This window comes from Pelobates fuscus, chromosome 1, assembly GCF_036172605.1.
Source record: "Pelobates fuscus isolate aPelFus1 chromosome 1, aPelFus1.pri, whole genome shotgun sequence".
Taxonomy (NCBI): domain Eukaryota; kingdom Metazoa; phylum Chordata; class Amphibia; order Anura; family Pelobatidae; genus Pelobates; species Pelobates fuscus.
Genome location: NC_086317.1, coordinates 398,689,983 through 398,709,920, shown reverse-complemented (window position 1 = coordinate 398,709,920; position 19,938 = coordinate 398,689,983). Strand labels below are relative to the sequence as shown.

Below are 19,938 nucleotides of genomic sequence, written 5' to 3'. Positions count from 1 at the left end.
AATATCATAATAATAATAATAAATATCATAATAATAATGCGGAGGATGATATGGGCTCAGAGGCTCCTTCCAAAGACCTCCACTCTCTTACCAAACGCCAAAGAGCCAGCCTTACAACGCCACATGCTCGGGCGAAAGGGAAGACTCCTGCTAAACACAGCATGCAGTTATCTAGACTGGAGCTACCCCCACTGGTGATAGAAGATAACACCAAAAGGTGCTCAAAGTGGATATAATAAAATAATAGTTTATACATACATATAGGCAATCTTGATAATGTAACAGAATGTATGACCCCCAAAGGAGATAAAAACAGAATAGAATAATAGTGCAGTATGTCATAAATAATTTAACACGTATGTATATATAAGACCAAATAAAAGACTAACTCACAAGCTACTAAGAGCTCTGCTGTATAGCGCCTGGACCTGTCTTAGGATATGCTGTGTTGGGTGTCCAATTCTCAGCAACAAAAACAGAATAAAAATCCAAAAGTACAGTATGTCAGGTATAATTGGTAATGAAATAAGTAGATATCCTACTTACGATTTCCAGAGCAATGACTTGCTCTGGTGTTGATGGCTTGTGGTGGTATGATCCCCACCAAAGGATATAAAGCATAAGCAGGAATCCAGTAGCACCAGGAAAAAAGTTGGAAAAAAGGCAGTAACTTTTATTAATACAAATAATAAATCTAATTAAAAAACAGCTCCCAGTCCCTTACTTTACACGTTTTGCCTGGGTTTGGGCGTCATCAGAACACTTCAGAATCAACTCCAAGTTAATGAATATGGCCCATAAAGATCTGGGACAATCAGCCAATGGCCTACTATTCGGAGGCTCCTTTATCCTGGAAGTCAAGAGACATGTTGCCTTATTCATGACTTTCAACAATGCTCCGTCCTCAATGATACAGGTATTCCAAGCTCTGCCCGGATGTAGTGTTTTTGAGAGGGCTGGTCGGCAGAGGAACTGAGCCACCAGCCATTTTTGGAACTCCACTAATAGCCTCAAAGGACCAAGAAGCCTTAATCGACGAGGAAATCCGAACTCCTTTCTCCAAGGGTGCAGTGCAATACGGGCAAGACGATGGCGGTTTCTACAGCAACATATTCCTGGTGCAGAAGAAGACTGGAGATTTTTGCCCAGTCATAAATCTACGGCAACTGAATGCCTTCGTAGTGTACCGCCACTTCAAAATGGAAGGGATCCACCTACTTCGATAGCTCAAGCATGCCGAACATTCCTGCATTTCAGATGGCACAACAGGACATGTCAGTTCACATGCCTACCATTCGGACTCAGCTCGGCCCGTGGTGCTTCACGAAGCTTTTGAAGCTGGTCATGGCTCGCTTTCGTCCCCTGGGGATTCTGTGCATAATCTGCCTAGACGATTTGCTGCTATTTTGCGACACAATTTCTTAACTACACTGTAGTCGAATTTCTCAAGTCCTTGGGACTCACCCTCTAGTACTGCAAGACCGCCTGGTCCTAGTGGTTTGGATGATTTCAGGGGAGTCTGGTCCACGGACGGACTATCGCAGATCACTAAGGACCTATCATGGGACTCATGGGCACCCGGAACTAGATGAACTTATCTCACCTCCTGGAACAAATGGTCTAGCTGGTGTTTGGAAAGGGACTCAGATCCCTTTACAGCACCTATTCCGACGATTTAAAATTTTCTATCCTATTTATTCGAGTCAGGACATTCCTAACGGTCTGTTAATGTCACACGATTGGCGATTTGGCAGTTCATGTCCCAGTACAGGGTCTTCCAGTGGGTGAAAACCCTCTGATTTGCAGACTCCTGAGAAGTATCGACTCGACTATCACATCCTCCAACTCCGAAATATTCGAGACTTTGGGATGTCGACGTGGTACTACATTTTTTTCGGGATTGGCCGGACAACGCTTCACTGTCCCTTCGACAGCTTTCAGTTAGTCGAGATAGACTAAGACCAATTCTACAATAGTTTTTTACCCATATTTTCCAACGGAACCTAAACTTTGTGTTGTTAAGACGTTACTACGCTATGTTGAGATCACAAATGCTTTATGTGGGGTCCAGATGGACCAATTACTGGTGTCATACACAAGACCTCACAAACCAGTATTCACTACTACTCTCGCTCGATGGGTATGTTGGATTCTTACGTCTGCGGGTATCTAATCTTGTTTCCGTGCTCGCTCCGTATGCTTTTTCGACGGGTGCATCACTATCGGACAAAATGCAATCGGCGGATTGGTCACGGGAGGACACTTTTCGGGTATTTTGTTTTAGGCTTTCCTCTCACGCTTCTTTTTCTCTAATTGAATAGTGTTAAAAATGCAAAAATATTTGTTCCACTTGTTAATTTAGTATCTATAATCTATTTTATCTAGGTAGAAAAGGGTTTTTATATATTTGCCTAGACATTAAGCAGTTGGTAATTTGGTTTATATCTATTACTTGTATATATGATTGTTATTGCTATCTTATGCCTAGTGTATATGTTCTCTAATTGGGGGCTGTCGTTACTTATATATGATGACTGGCTGTTTTTTGATTTCTTAAAATTTTTTGATTGACCTTTTTGCTGCTGGAGTTTTAAAGTAAAGAAAGTCAATGCAAAATACTCGCCTCCTGTCATTACTAAAATTAAGATTATAAATACACCACGTTAGCACCATCCACAATTTGCCTACATAATTACCTGAAATAAACAATGGCGTATCGATGTTAAGCTTGCTTTGAAATGACAGTGCATAGCATTCTACTGGCCCACATTATAGATAATATTGTTTTTGTAACAATATAACACAAAGATCCCATTCAAAGCATGAGGTTACACACATCCCTGAGGACTCACACAGGGGAGTTTATACTATAGCATCTCCCCCTCAATGTTTCCACTTCCTCCCTGTTCCACCAGCCTAATTTCCTGCTTGTGTTATATCAGCTGGATTTTGTTTATCTATGTTCTTTATTTTTCTTAGTGATGAGGAATACGAATCCTCCTAATAAGCTTTTGATGGACTAATTTTTTTTTAATAAACTGGTTCCAAAACAGGGATACAGAGTGTGAATTGAGCTACGTCTTTGGATGCACCATATCAGCTCCAGCTTATAGTCATCATATGAGACATTTTGCTCAGTAGTGAATTGGTAGGGCTATGTACATTTATTAATAATTATGGCTTACTATAGACTCATAAAATTTGTGCCAGAAATGCACAGCCTATTTGATACATTGAAGAGTTCTCTTCAACAATCAGTCAAAGCACACAAGGCCATGCAAGTGTCCTTTTAGGGCTAAAACAAATACACCACGGATGTAAATTATGTAAACATTTGGTAAACATGAATGTACGGTTATTTAATCAACTAAAATGTCAATATGTAATCATAATAGCTACAATTAGTATAATACGTTTGCAGTCTAACAATCAACACTTGGCCTTGAAGCATTTCTCAAGAGTTTTTAATGTCCCTGCCTGAAAATCCATTGAATCAGATGCATTCATTATGGTCTGGTTACCAAAGCTATTTTTCTGTAAGATGTACAGAATTATTCCACAGATGTTGAACAGGAGCATAACAGAATAAATATGTTTTCCACTGGTCAGAGAACCTTCTGAATTAAAAAATGTGGTCATGTAAGGTATTATAAAGAGCTGTGCTGGCAACAAAAAAATTATTCGTCTTCAATATAAAGTCAAGTAGGGGATTTGAAAATGGCCATCCAACTTTGGACTTATGTAGGGTGAATTAAAATTAATGTATTCATGGAATCTTGGTACAGGCCTACAAGCATATTAAAGGAATGTCTTGGAGGTTTGTGGGCACCAGCCAGCACGGCACTGGTCTGCAGGTACATTCTATAAATATATAGATAAATATTTAGGTATGCAGTTAACAGTCTATGGGGAAATACAGCATGTGCAAAAATATATGGAAAAAATAGAAAAGGTATCTTTTTCTTCACATAAATATACAAATATCACACTCCTGGAGCATTTTTTAGCCATTCATTAATAGTAGCCCCCACCTTAGGATTGCTGAGAAAGTCAGTTCATCAATATTTTGTAGTATACATACTTGATAAAATCTTGATAAAGTGTCAGCTGATGCGAAACGCGTAGATTCCTGTAGCTGTGCTGATTTTGTGTGTTTCCACTACATGTTGATTGCAAGATTTTTAATGAAGATTTGAGTAAAGGTTTTTTTTCAGAACAAACAGTGGTGAATGTCCCTATTTATTATGTATACTACGGGTAAATAACCCCTTCAGTGCTTGTCCTGGTTATGTGCTATATACTGTAAATCCATAGATAGATATATTCAGCAATCAAGGCACCGTATAGAGGCGCAGGAAAGCTTTATCACTCCTCACCTCCACTATTTGGCCCAAGTCTTCCACATACATCTTTTCTGTTTCTATCAACTCCATTAAGACATACCTAGAGGGAGAACACACCATGGACAGTTACAAATAACATCCTCTATTTACCATCAAGGCCACTGCTAGATAAAATTTTACTCTAAAAAAATAATGCTAAGCCTTTTTTCTTTAGGAGGAAAAATATTCAAAATAAAATAGCAATCTATACTATCACTTAATAATATTCATATATTTTTAATATGAGGTTTATTTGGTCTGGTTATTGTGTAATTATTTATATGGTACATTTTGGCAAATATATTTGCCAATTAAAATGTCAGCTCTTTATTGAAGAAAACGAGTAATGCATAACATACTGCTATATATTGTAATATATGAGTTAAAAGATTTTACTAATTCACAGAAAAAGAGACTGGGGTGAAATGCTTCTTAAACCAAATGAAAAGCATTTTTTTCCTTGTACTTTGAGTTAATGGCTGATATCATTTGTTTGTCTGTTAAACAGAAATAGATAGCTGATTACTACAACAAACTTAAAGTCATGTTTTGAAGAGCCAGAGGCTGATTAATAAATTAGAAAGCAATGTTCCTGTCCCCAAGAATGCCCTTCAATTATCAAGTGGCATAAAAAACGTTCTTTAATCTTAATGCACCTCTTCCTAAAATACTTATCTATAGAACAACACTTCCCTCCGCATTTAATCAACATGATCAACTCTGAGCTAAACTGAGTCTATCTGTCAACATTTGATTTTAATTTTAAATCAGCGTAACCCTCTAGGAATCTCAATGCCTCACAACAAGTCATTTTTGGTGGTGTCTACTCTAGGAAACTTGATATTTCGCAGACTTTTTAAAAGATGCATTACATTATCAAAGTTAAATAACATCTATGATAAAGAATATTTTTCCTCCTTGGGGAATTCAAAGAGCTTAGGGCACAATCTCAGTAAGCCATATATCATCAATATCAGATAGTGTCATTAACCATCTCAATGAATAGCTCATTTTATTGAGGATGAAAGGCTGTCGGTCCAACCGGGATAAGAAACTACAACCATGAGGCTTGAACAGATCCCATAGTTGGTGCATTAGAGAAAACTGAGGCATCCCTCTGGCTTTGTAAAATTCCTAACATGTGGCAAGGTTTATATTGTCCATCCCTCATCCGCAATAAAGAGGACTCACTTACATACTCTTTTCTAAGGCACTCTTCCTTTCTTCTTCTGTTTCTGCTGGGGGGAAGGCAGGAGGAACAGATAGTTCTGAAATTGGTGAATCTATGGAATCTGAGAGGTAGGAACTGTGTGGATCCTGAAAGCAAAGAACAAATAATGTATACAATTACTTTTAGCACCTGCGTAAACAACATGATTTTGTAACAACATATATTTTTGCAAAGACATTTATTTTTTTCACACTTCGAGCACTATGACAGTTATTTCTACACTGCAGTTCTTCTGTTTTAGAAGGCCATAATATGTGCCTGGTATGAAAGCACCACAATGCTACACAACATCAAAACTCCCAGTAGTGTGCAGCATGTATGTATGATTCTATCACAGAGACAACAGCCATCAAGTCACACGGAAATGTGTGGTTATTATGACGAATCCTTACAGCACGACTGCCCAAAGATGCATGCTGCCTCCATATGTATATAAATGAGCTCAGTAGCAAAACTAAAAAGTAATAACATTAATATTCATGGCCAACACTCTATAAAATTCAATATGCAGAGGGAAGTCTTTGAAGAGTAGAGAGGTCAATGGAGATCAAAGAAGGGTGAGAAAATGGAAGGAAGACAGACCGAGGAGAAGATGTGAGGAGAGATTGGGGGAATAAGTAACTCCTGAGGGAGAAATGAATTGCTGCCAAGAAGTCAGGAGAACTATGGGGGCAGAAGAAGTGGGAGACATCAGGTAGAAAGTTAAACTATTTGAGAGAGTCTTAGACAGCTTTCTAGGAGTGGATAAAAAAGAGGGCGCTGAAGAGGGAGGCCTATGGAAGAAAAAACAATTCTGAGAAAGGATACAAAATAGCTGCCAAAGAGTGCTACTCATAACTACCAACATTTCATATGGACTAATAGGGACACTTTAATTTTAGGGGTGTTTAGGGAAATTATAGGTGCCTTACTAATAAAAATGTATGCAACTAAAATGCAATTTATAACAAAAACAAAGTATATTTACACAAACTGGTTCCTAAAACACATATAGTGTAGTATAAAGATACAATACTGGGAGTATTATTGCTGCTGAGTTCTGATACACACTTAGATTCACAAACAATTCGAAGCTTCTAGAAACAAGGGAAATTGAGATGTAAACAAAGGACAGATGGATTTGAGTCATAAATACGGACAATAGGGAGGTATAGGTACTTATGGCATAGTCACTGAGCAATGATCTAAATACTCCATTTATATATGTATCCATGTACAGTGTTTTGCATGTTTTCTTTGTAGGTATATTACATTTTGGCTTGCAGTTGCTGTGTATCTAGCATTTGCAGTCTACCACAGCCCAGACTTTCCTTGACGGTCTAATCACAGTCCTCTCAATGCATTACAGCTCAAGGCAGGTGCTCTGGGCAATTGCTGCCTCATGAGCTTAGTTCCACTGAGCTAACCAAACCAGGAAGTAACAGGACCAGCTGTCTTAATGAAAGGGGAGGTGTGACAAGGTGCATTTATAAAAGTGATGATTTCAATTGAAATCTGCACTTTTATAAAATGAAAAAAAGAGGACACACTCTTCACCAAGCTGAACAGCTTTATGTTTTTGGAGTGTTCCTTTAAACGAATCAGAATCCACATACAAGCCATGCAAGCCAAGCTGAGCTATAAATAAAGACATCCTATGTTTATTTGGATAGTTATCATAAAACCGGCTTTTGTAGCAATTCCTGGTAGGATATACATATAATTCCCAAATAAGTCCTAGAGGACACTATTCCATCAAAATAGAGTTTCTGGTTTTCCTGTTGTAAAAAACACACAAAAACCCTTTAATTTCTGTAGGACTGGAATTTCAACAGCCAGTGTTCCAGTAAAACATAAGAAACAGTTTGTCTTGTCAGTTTTGTGACTCAATCATAGGGATTGGCATGGGATTACTGGAACTCAATATGCTGTGTGTACATTCTATTGGTTAGTGTTATTGAATACATTACCCTAGGAAAAGAGAAGTCTGCACCTTGCTGTATAAACACATGCACACCATTCTCTAATAGTAATTGCCTCTCTGTCCCGTCTCATGAATTATTGATTAGCACAAGAAATGTTGCCAGTGTAGACATTTTAGAAAAAAGAATCTGGCAATGTTAAAATGGCCTTCTGCAAAAAAACTCCCGGTAATGCCTTACTGAAGCCAAGCTTACTTATTGAAAGAATTTATGGTTGGAGACATAAAGTACTAAGGCAAATGTTATATTTATGTTAGAGCACCTGCAAGAGAGAATCGTTGCAGCTGTGCACTAAACCTGCTGTATACTACACATGTTCTTGGATGCAAACCCCTTACCATTTCAACCTAGTGTTATCCATAAACACAGTTCTAATGGATTTATATGTTCATAAAATAAACTAAAAAGAAAAAGAACTAACATCTGCTATTTGAAGCCAAGCCTCCCAATGGTCTACCTATCCATCAGTCCACTGATCCATCTTCATCTAGCCCAATGCCAGATCCAATGCTCGATACAAATGGCCAATGGTCCAATTTGGAGGCATGCCAGACACCACTCATGTACAGCTGAGTGGATACATATTGATACAGCCATTGATGAAGTATACATGCACAGAATATTAGTTCAAGAAGACCTGTCACTGTCTGCTTTTTAATATGGTTAAATTATTTATTTATTTTTAACCTATAAGTAAGTAAAATAAGGGATTTGTTTGATAAAAGGGTTACTCCAACCACCATGACCACTTCTGCTTTTAGAATTGGTCATGGTGGTAGGAATCTGTACGTTCAGCATTTCTGCTTAAAACGTTGCTCATTTAGAGATATTTGCACTTTTGTGCTGGGGGCTAGTTACACCCTGGCATACATAACTTAGGCAGCATTAAACTTTGTTCCAGATTGTCTAATGTCAATGCTGTGCATAAAATACATCTGTCATTAGCCTTGATCTCCTTACATTATTCAATCAAGCCCTCCTGGTCACCCCTGCCTCACTGTAGTGCTCCATTTTGTTTTGTTTTTCATTCCCCTTCCCTCCTCTTGTCCAGCCCCACACCTTCCATTCTCCTTTCTGACTCAGAGTGCACACAGGGCATTCAATTCTGGTCTGCGTGTGCACCAGGACAACCAACTTCCTGACAGGTTGGCCAGTCAAAGCTTCCCATACATTGACCGTGTTTATTGTTTAATCATGTGCTCGCACTGCACTTTACCACAATAAGCAGAGTAATTTTAAAGGAACACTATAGCATTAGGAATACAATATGCCTATACCTAATTATACCTAAACGGTGACTAGGGCCCCATTCCGCGGCAAACAAATAGTTCATTAACCATTTATTTGCTTACCTTAATCCAGTGCTGGGCTCCATTGGCACTGATGACCTCTCCTCCTCCGTCGACATCAGTTCCTGAGTGGAGCCGAATGCGCATGCGCGGCCAGAGGCTCGCGCGCATTGAAACCCGCCCATAGGAAAGCATTACTCAATGCTTTCCTATAGGGATTTATTTTGACGCTGGAGGTCTGTGAGGACGTCCAGCGTCAAATAAGTGCGATGTTCAAATCAAACTCTAATTTTGAAGATTACCTAACAGAGGCACATGAATATTTATATAAGTTATTCTGAATTATTTTTATTTATTGATATACCTGGGCAATCTAGACTACCCATAAAGTTCAAAATGAAAGTGATTTCTAGTTATTATTACCTTGATCACACAATTACAGGGGGTCAAGTGAATACAACCCGAGAGGTTTATATCAAGGTGTTGTAGTATGGCACTTGGTAAATCATTTAAGATCCAGGTAGAACAGTGAAAAAGGTTACAAGTTTTACATTTTAATGAATCCATATCTGATTCAACCGATTATTGAGTGGGTCTGGAAAAAAATGTTCTTTAAGTGAGTAGTTTAGGAAATAAACACATTTGACTAGATAAACACAGTATGCACAATTAGAGGCAATTTTTGAAGCAATCTTTAGATTCCCCTGTGTCACTTGGAACTGCAAATCTGCAACTTCCAGATCTGTCAGATGTAGAGGGCCATAGTTTGTAAATGGAGCTATTAAATCACAATCAGGAATTAAAAAGCGCATGATTCTGTAAATCAGTGATAGCAAGTAGCCATCACAAAGGCTCCCCTGGGCTCCATATAAAGCAAAAGTAGGTCAAACAAGCAATCATGGAATCCCTCTCAATCTTTCTAAATCGTCTTTTTTCTCTTATCCCTGCTAGTTTTCAAAACAATTTACTGCAGGGTAATGTAACTTTAATCGACTGCACAAATGATCAATTCCTCTCAATATTTTATTTACCGTAATTCTTCAAACCAAGCTACGTGTCTTTTATTAAAAATTCAATGTATGACTGTTTCAAGATGGTAGGTGTCTATCCTTAAATTCCATCACATTCTTTTAAATTTCCATTTTTGACATCATTAGGTCACAAAGCTTCAATTAAGGTGGAATGCGACGTGCAAAATGCCACTTGATGCAGACTGCCCAAGGTTTCCATAGGAAGTCCACATCAGTTAAATATATTACATTTTTCCTGCTGAGCAGATCAAAACATTTTTCGAAAAAAACAACTGTTTTTAACCCCTTAAGGACACATGACATGTGTGACATCCCATGTCATGATTCCCTTTTATTCCAGAAGTTTGGTCCTTAAGGGGTTAAGGTGCTATATAATGGTGCAAAGAAAACGTCTGTTCTTTATAGAAAGTAGTTGCCTGCCTTCATAAGGCATGCAGTGTTCTTGTAATAGATGATTTTCCGTTAAGATTTATTGTGACAAGAACAAAGGTTAAGCTGACCAGTCTAGAGATGGACCAGAGACAGTCTGTCTACACATAGTGAGAGCTGCTAATTTAGGGTCGATATTTTGAATTATTAATGTAGGTAAACTCAAGAGTAACTAAGAAAATAACAAAAAAACGAACTGAAATAGTCCTAGTCTGGTTAGATCAGACCAGTACTACTATCCTTCGTTCAATTTATTTGAATTTTTTTTTTTTTTCAATAAATATACCTGTCTACTGATTGCTTGTTGCACACATTAAATCACAATAAGGCAGGGCCATCTTTAATATTGATTGGACTCTGGGCAAACAGTAGCTTGGGCCCCCTCGACCCCCCCCTGACCCACCCCACTCACTGGCATGCAAACATGTCCTCTACTCCAATGCAATGGTGGAACTAAAGTAGAGAGGGCCATGGTGCAAGAATATTGCAAGGGTGGCCAAAAAGTAGTCTTCATCTGTCGTGCAGCTCCAAAAATTCTTTGACAGCTGGGGCTTTACCATTTTCCCATGCTTGCAATGTTGTATTTAGTACTGAGCAGTGTTTGTGTGTTTGAATGTAACCATATTTTTGAAAAGAGTATATTTGTGTGAATGCAGGGATGTGTTTGTATGTGGTGTTGGTATTTGAATGCAAACATGCATTTATGAGTAGTTGGTTTTTGAATGCAAGGGCGTTTATATATAATTTTGGTGTTTAACACAGAGGTGTGTTTGTGAGTAGTGCTGACGTTTCAATGAAGGAGTGTGCTTGTATGTAGTGTTAAAGTTTTAAAGTTTGAATGCAGGGGTGTATTTGTGACTAGTGTTTGAATGCTGAGATGTATGCACATATACACATACACTGTCACCCAAACAGTGTGATACACATACACTCATGCAGATACACACACACAAACTCTCAAACACACGCAGATACACACTGACACACATGCAGATATACAGACACATATACACTCACTGACACGCATACAGATAGAGACACACAGATACAGACGCACATACAGACACAGATACACAACCTAACACATGCAGACACACAGATACAAACACACTGACACACATGCAGATACTCAGACACAGATACACACACTGACTACATACAGATAAACACACCAACACAACAATACACAGATACACAAATTGAAAACATACAGACACACAAGTACATATACTGACAACATACAGATACTCAGACACATAGTGACAGACATACTGACACACACATATACTGAAATACATAATGACACATGCAGAGACACACTGCAACATACACTGATAGACATACTGACACACATAGACACTGACATACTGACACAAATACACACACATGTACAACATACACTTAGCCAACCAATGTTGTCTTTAAACTGTGCCTAACTTGAGAGATACTCATGGTAACTTTTTCTCACTTGATCTGTGAACCAAATAGCAGAAAAATGCTCTTATCAGTGTACTGTAAAATATATACGTAATATTATTGTATGCATATGGTTTTGCAGAATATAAGTCAATTACACTAATAGTTGGTAATTTCTGTGTCTTTATTTAATGAAGTCAAAATAATGAAATGTTTTTCTGTAGTATATTTTCTTGATTCAACAAATCCTGACTCTTGAAACAAAAAGCATAAAAGCAAACAAAGTTGGAGACAAAGTTCATGTTATTCCAGAGCTGTGATTTTCTTTTTACAACATAAAAAAATGAAAAAAAGACAGCTTGCTTGGTTGCACTATTTAAAAGTGGTGCTAGTCAAAAAATGGTACTAAAAGTATTAAACTATATATTTTTTTTTAGGTAAACCACTTTTTGAATATGTTCTCAGTATTAAAGGGCCACTCCACTCCACACAAAAAATAAAATAAAAAACCCAAATAAATAAATAAATCACCTTTTAGTAGATATACCCACTGTGAAAACATGTATCCCTTTAATGCCTTTTTCATTGTGGGTATATCTAAAAGCAGCTCGCAAAAGCTGCAGATTGATTGTCTGTAGTGTTTGGAATGTCTTTGGAGTGTATTGTCTGAATCCTACTACATATGACCATCCTGGGAAGTACGTTCTAGGCTGGACTGATGAACGAGAGATAAAACATCTTTTTAAAAAGTTATGTGAAAAAGTCTTGTAACTCAAGATCTGCCATGTCAGCGTAATCCAAGTGGGAAATGCTGTCTTAATCCAAGTGGGAAACGCTGTCTGTGCCTATTGCTAAGGGTACGCACAGCAGTAACTGTGAAATTAGATGCTGTGGCAATGTAAAAATATCCATCCAAAACACAATCCACTGTAAAATAAAACCACTGAATAACACATATCACAATATAACAAAATGGACAAAGGAAAACCAAGTAGATTAAGAGAAACTCTTACAGAGTTATTCACTTTGAAATCTCATTTTAGAGAATTAATGCAAAGCTTGCGGAATGAACACAACCAGATATAAATTAATATGTTGGTAGGAATGTTTCCCTAGATATGAAAATGTATGTATTGCGTTGTTTTTGTTATGTTCAATGTAGTTAAAAATAAAAATGAAATGTGTGTGCATAAATATATATTGTACTATTAAAAGTATTTAGCATCTGAACCAGCCATCATGCCTGAACATCTCTTGCTGCAGTGGCACATATGAGACTTTCTCAGTTACAAAGTTATGCAATGTTAACGTTATATGGCCCGCTTACTTTGCCTATGCCTTTACACACTGATGCACCTTTACCTTACATTGCTGAGAAACAGCGCTCACACTCAGGAATTCTCTCCCCCAAAACTCTGACACGCCAGAGAGATATCGACAGTGGGACAAGGGCCCACACATAGACAAGAGCCACACAATAGAACTCACACCAATAGTGACTATCCACTTACTGGTGGAGGAACCGAGACGCCACTAGGAATCACAGCTCAACGACACCACAAAGGAACCAACTCCTCCCTTCCTACACACACCCAAGCGACCTAGAACCCGCAAACCTCACTGGCACACAACTTCCGCGGCACCACACATAGAGGGGGTTCACCACCCCATATATTGACCAACTCGATACAACCCGACAGTCCACCACACTCTCAAAAATGTGCACGCTACTCAGCCATAAATCACAAAAACATGATGCTACATACGATGTTTAAACATGTACCAAACTAGACTGCAAAAACAGTATGTACGTTGCATGCAAACTTGCACCAAAAATAAAGAATTTTAAAAAAAGTATTTAGCATTATGTACTGTAGTATTTCAATAAATATTCCAGGTATAATTTTTTTTTCACTTTTACTGAACAAACATAGTTGCCAGTTTTCCCCCCTACTGCACTGTCATCATAAAAGCACCACATTTAAATTCTGTCAGATGAACGTTCTAGTTCAGATCATAGATCATAGATCTGAAATGGAGAAAGAAATATCAATACATCATCTAAAAACTAAATCAAATAGAAATGGCTCTATGTGCTACATCTGTAATTTTTCCTTACTATGTGTCATATGTGTCATTTTTTCTATGGTTGTTATCATTGCAATTTCAGTAGAATAACAGGGTTATTTACGCAATTTCATATATCAAATGGGGGAAACCATCCATACGTGGCCTTTCGAACAGCTCTGTTCATGTTTAGATTTTGCAATTGAGGCCTAAAATAGACCTAATTTTTAATCTTTATGCCCCATCTTTATGGCCCAATCGCACGGGGATGAGGTCTGTTAGAAAACAGTGGATACTAGGGATATTGGGTGAGGGGCTTAAGAATAAATAATGGGGGGGTGGACCAATCACTGTCAACCCTGCTGCCTCCACCCAAGGTCAGAGCTATTTAATAAAAGAAACTGGGGGACATCCTAATGGCCCCCTATCCCCAGTTAATGGGTTATTACATTTATAATGAGGGGAGCACAGTATACCCCCTTCTTTCTTGTTACTCTCCTATTCTTCTGCCCCACGAAGGCTAAATTAAAATCTGTAATTCCAGATGCAACTATTGAAAATAAAAATCAGTTTGCAAAATGAAAAAAATTGACAAAAAAACAAATCAAACTGAACAACGGGAGTGTTAGAAGAAAGATGACTTCTGATGGCAAGTATAAGAGTTGTTTTTTTTTTTTAATGGATTTCCCTCTCGTTATTTGTGTGAGGGGATTGTAGATAAGGTTATTACATTTTAATGGGGGTTGGTAGGGGATTGACGTGCCCACCCCTTCATTATATAATTATTTAGTGCCCCCACCCACCACACATGTTTGGCACTGGGGGGGACACTAGGTCCTCCCGCTTTAATGGTATTATTAGGGCCCACACCTGCCACCCATGGTTGGGGCTGGGTAAGACAGTTCTATGACACCCTTATATTATAACTGACCATGGGTCAGGGCATGGGGAAAACATTAGGATTAGGATTTTCCCAAATTTATTTCACACGCCCCATCCCCTTAGAGACTGCCTAGTCTTCAGTTTTAAACATTAAACAGATATGACCCCACCTGCCAAATTTTTCTTGTCAAAGGAAGTGAAGCTTATTTGAGCTCCACACATTTGTCCTAGTTGTGAAGGGTATGGAAAATTGTGAAACGTAGCAAAAAATAAGACTTTGTCTTAAGTTTTAAAGAGAAATAGATTGGAAATAAATAAAAGAACAAATTAGGAAAGGGGAAAAAAAGAGGAAACAATAAGAAAGAGGTAAGTTTTATGTGACGTAGCCACTTTAAATGTGAAACAACTGTTTCTCCTTCCTGTACGAACACTGTACGAAAAGTGCTTGCCTATAAGGAGATCCTTGTTCATGGAAAAACAAGATGGGCCATTAACCCCTTAAGGACACATGACGTGTGTGACACGTCATGATTCCTTTTTATTCCAGAAATTTGGTCCTTAAGGGGTTAAGCGGTTATGTGCTGTCTGAACCTCTATTATTATAACTCCACATAGAGCTGGTTGCCTTCTTCAGGACTTGGATTGTGACACTTTGTTTCGGTTACAGAATTCCCTCATGGAGAGATGCTGCTTGGTCTGAAGATACACAGATATGGCCACTTCTTACACCAGGGACTGAATAAGGCCACAACATAATTCTGTATAAAACTCTGCACCTGCATTTGGGTTTTGGTTTAGTGGTTTCTAATGATGAACATAAACATTGTTTTTTTTTCAGTAGTCTAAAGTAAATAGATGACATTCCTATTTCAGATTCCAAAACACAGCATATTGTAATTTGTAACTTTATTCTATTTATTTATTTGATATTGTGTTACCACAGCTTTGCAAATATTTCTATTTCTTTATGTTGTTGTTTTTTGTAGGTTTTTCTAAACCATTTATAACAGCTTCTTCCGAGAGTGTTATGAACTAGATATTTCACAAAGTTAATCAGTTCACGTTTTGGTTTTGAGGTGTAGTATGTTAGTATATGAGTTTTCTGATAATAAAAAAAAAAAACACATTCACTCTGCATTGCATATAATCAAAACCTTCAAATGTTATTTAATAAGTAGGATAAAGAATAAACATATCTCTTTAATTGTCTGTTGTGTTAGATACATGTTTCAGGGCAAAGTGTCACCGAATACATTGGATTCCACCAAATCTGATTTATCACACAGATCACATTTAGTTTTTACGGAATACCCAAGTGCATTCCCTTATGTGAAGGCTATTTAGTAATTATGACCCCGGACGTACTTGAAAACTAGAGAAATCTCAATGTATCCTTCCAGGTAAAATATCTTATAAATAAATTAAATTCCTGGGATATTGATTGGATTTCAAATAGCAGCATATTCACTTTATGCCTCAGATGAAGCCTCAACAGGTGGACAAATTTCAGATCAGCAAGTAGAATTTGCTCTTTGCTGATATCATGTTTCATAAACTGATAATCTGTTGAGCCAAATGGCATCTATTGTAGTAGATCACTGACTATCGTCTGATAACAGGGCTGATGGATAACTGAGAGTTACCGGTATGCTCTTAAAAATAAATTGTCCAGATAGTGGATATGAATGATTGGTTTGACAGCTAACATCAAGCTTTTAATTTGTGCCAAAGGTTTTCTTTAGAGATGCCTCATCCGTGAAATAATGTAAAGAGAAAGATGAAAGATTTAAGATAGGGGACGGAGCCTGGCTGCCATGCCAAGCGGTAGCACTTCGTGCTAAAAAAACTCAAAATACGCCATAATCAAGGTGCGGGGGAGACGGCCGATCCTTCCGCTTGCTGGAGCCCACCAGCCTGAAGGTCCCCCGACACACTCTTTCCCCCCCCCCGCCGGTGAGGGATATCCCGGCAATTAAAGCCTGTCCAGTGGGAACGAAGCTTCACTGCCGGACCGGAGGGGAGAATCATGGCGGACGTCACGTGTGACTCACAGCCTGCATCCCCGCTGCCCCCTCTGGAGGAGAGGCTCGAACGTATATTCGCTGCCTTCTGGGCCAAAATAAAGGCCCGCGGGGGCACCGATAAGATGGCCCTGCCACCCACAACCCCACAGGTACCTACACGGCAGTCCGGAAGAAGATGGGCGGGAAGAAGACGGAGAACAATCCGGCAAAAGCCTCCAAACCACAGGCCCCGACCAACGCCGTACCACAAAACACTCAAGCGGAACTACCCCGCCGCTACTACAAACAGGAGACGGCAACATACTGGTGGACCCCGAGCTCGGGCGGCAGCACTCGGCGGAGTTGACAGCTCAGGTGATCGGGAGTGCGCTGGGAGCAGGGACGGGTGGGGAGACTACATAAGAAGCCCTCTCTGTGGATATCGAGCCGACTGCCGCACCCAGAAAGAGAACCACGCATCCCTATCGCTTCTCCCGCTTAAGCAACTGGCGCAAGTCTGCACTCTGCCCACACAAGGCATCGGCTGAACGGCACAGCGGGAGAGAGATTCACCCTAGAGTACCTGCAACACCGGCTACCCACTTCTGCTGGAACACTTACTTGACTGTGCAGCCCTCTTAGAGACTCACTTTGGTTAGCAGGACTGTCATTCTGCACCACCCATCTAAACACCTTGACAAGCCGAGTGGTAAAAAATGTGATAGGTCTTTCTGTTTATGTTTGCGTTCCCTTTTAATATAGCTTATCACTAGCAGCCTTAATGTGAGTGAATCAATGTACTCAGCACAGTTAGTTTACCCGTTAACCATATATACTATGTCTGTCTCCCTGAACTACCATGCATGGGCCACAGGGCTCACATTACTACGTAATTATTCCGGTTCAGCATATTTTCAGAGCATTAGAATGTAATCATAATAGTCGTTAAACACACCATGTCTTATTAATGCATCACACAATATGACTTAAAATTGTCTACACACTGTAGTGCTAAGCAGATCACTAGCAACATTGTTATTTGACATCTGGAACCTCAGCTATATGTGCTCTAACTTATCGATCCTAAACAAACCTTGAGATATCTTTGTTCAACTATTCATAACTATAAAAATGTGCAGGCTTCATTGAGTACCTCAATGTAACAATTGACTATAACGCATTGGAGGATTGCCGTTGGGGTACCTTCACATGCAACTGTTATATGAACATGCACTGCAAAAATAAAAAATATAAAAAAAAGAAAGATTTAAGATAGTGCCCACCTTGTTGTCGGATTCTGTGGTTACCTCTTGTAACAAATCATTCAATATAGACAGGTCTGGCAGTGGATGAGTATCAGGGGCGTCTAATTCTTTCCATCCCTAGAGGGGTAAATGAGAGAAGAAGTTAAAAGAAAGTTACTGTGCAGGATAACCTACAACTTGTACTGTTTTGTCCATGACACAAGGTACATGAACCCCACCCCTTAAAGGCAAAATAGGCAAAAAAGACAGAAATCATTATCATTGATTTATTATAATGTGCACACACTAAAGAGATTGTCCCATGACCTGTCTTTAATTCAAGGCCTTCTTTACCTCGGGTCATTTACATGTAGTTAAATAATCCCATTTTATCACTGTAAAGAGCTACGGAAAATGTTTGCACTATATAAATGTTGATAATAAATATCAGTGAAGGAAGTAAATGGAAGTCACTGTTTGCTTTTATTCCCTTGCATATAAAAAAATAATAATAATTAAATGTCAGTTGAATTACTCCCAGAGACATATTTAGGAAGCGTGAGTGTAATGCTAAACACAAATTGAAAGCAATGGGCTGCCAGGAATTAGTCAAAAGACTCAGTCAATTCCTGGGAGCATTAGATTCCATCTCGCGGTGACATTGGAAGAGGCACAATCAGCACCAAAGGACCGTATCCCTGGATTCAGGTAAGTAAAAACATGGTGTGTCAATCCTTACACAGTTGGGGGTAGGAGTGCAGGGGCAGAGGAATACAGCTTTGTATTCTGAACACTATGGTGTTCCTTTAAAGTATGATAAAATGTCATCATTTAGACCCTGTTCTAGCCCTGTATTGGAAGAGACAGCTTTGTTTATTAATAAATAGCTGCTGATATATAACTGTTGATTACTAATCCCGACACCCCAAATATTGGCAAAGTGCATTTTCTATATTGGTTGGGGAACACGAAGGATGACAGCCAATGTCAATCATCACTGCCATAATAAAGCACTGTTCTGAAACATGGATGTTAGTGCGGGATAGGCAGTGTTTAATTCTAGGCATTACTTCTTGCCTAATGATATATAATGGTCAATGAGGTCCATCCATCCATCCATCCGAGAACTGAGTCAGTGCATAATTCCTTTTAGAAAATAGAATTCTATTAAAAAACAGAAAACTCTTCTGTAGTTTAAACATTAGAAAAACAATCTCTCCTTTAATTCACTGGTTTAGTGAAAGTGATCTAATATCTGGAAATAAATAGAAAATTGTCTAAAAGAAGAGGCTGAAGCTGGTAACCAATAGGGAATTTATCTGATCAAGGGCTTCAGAAAAATCAGAAAAAAATGGAAATCATTTTCTATCATGTTTGAATTAACTACTTTTCAGTAAAAAAAAAAAAAAGTCTACTGAAAAAAATGTTCAAGAAGAAAAATATTTTAGAGGAGTACTACAATAATAGCAATAGAGAAGAAGCGGAACGGAGAGGCACTTTGCTTGGAAGATGACAAGACATTTTTCTTTGCAGATAAATTATGCATTATGGAAACAGTAGGGATTTCCATATCCTTAGACCAAACCTCCCCTGAGCTGTGAGTCATTGCACTGCAGGATTACTACTCAGTGGAATATTCAAAACAAATCCAACATTTTCTGAAATACAAAGGATGTTAACTGTGTCCTTCCTTTAAAGCACTAGTTTTAGATCCTGAGCTGAGATCCCAAATTTAGCCCCTCATGCTATTTTTATTTAATTCCCATAGAGTGGGATTGGATCATTTTATTCATCAGATCCCCAGGCGATTGTTTACTGTTCTCTGTAGCAGGGTTGTTTTCCCTAGTGCATAGATCTTTTGCACTGACAAGAATCTAATCAAAGGGTTACTCCCAGAACCACAACCACTTCAACTTGATAAAGTATTAATAGAGCAGGCACCCTGTTTGGCAGCATTGATTTTATCCAAATTTTAAGGTACTGCATCCACACATTGTATCCAC

At 38.6% G+C, this 19,938-nt stretch overlaps 1 protein-coding gene across 2 annotated transcripts in view; it reads right to left on the bottom strand.

Annotated features, from left to right (window-relative positions):
• ARHGEF25 (Rho guanine nucleotide exchange factor 25) overlaps positions 1 to 19,938 on the bottom strand; it is a 323,971-nt gene that overhangs the window by 31,842 nt on the left and 272,191 nt on the right. For both annotated transcript variants that reach the window (XM_063427536.1, XM_063427544.1), the window contains 3 exons: positions 17,975 to 18,073; positions 5,578 to 5,699; positions 4,377 to 4,443 (listed from right to left, as the gene is read on the bottom strand). In XM_063427536.1, coding sequence (XP_063283606.1) covers positions 4,377 to 4,443; positions 5,578 to 5,699; positions 17,975 to 18,073 — 288 coding nt within the window. The remainder of the gene's footprint in view (positions 1 to 4,376; positions 4,444 to 5,577; positions 5,700 to 17,974; positions 18,074 to 19,938) is intronic.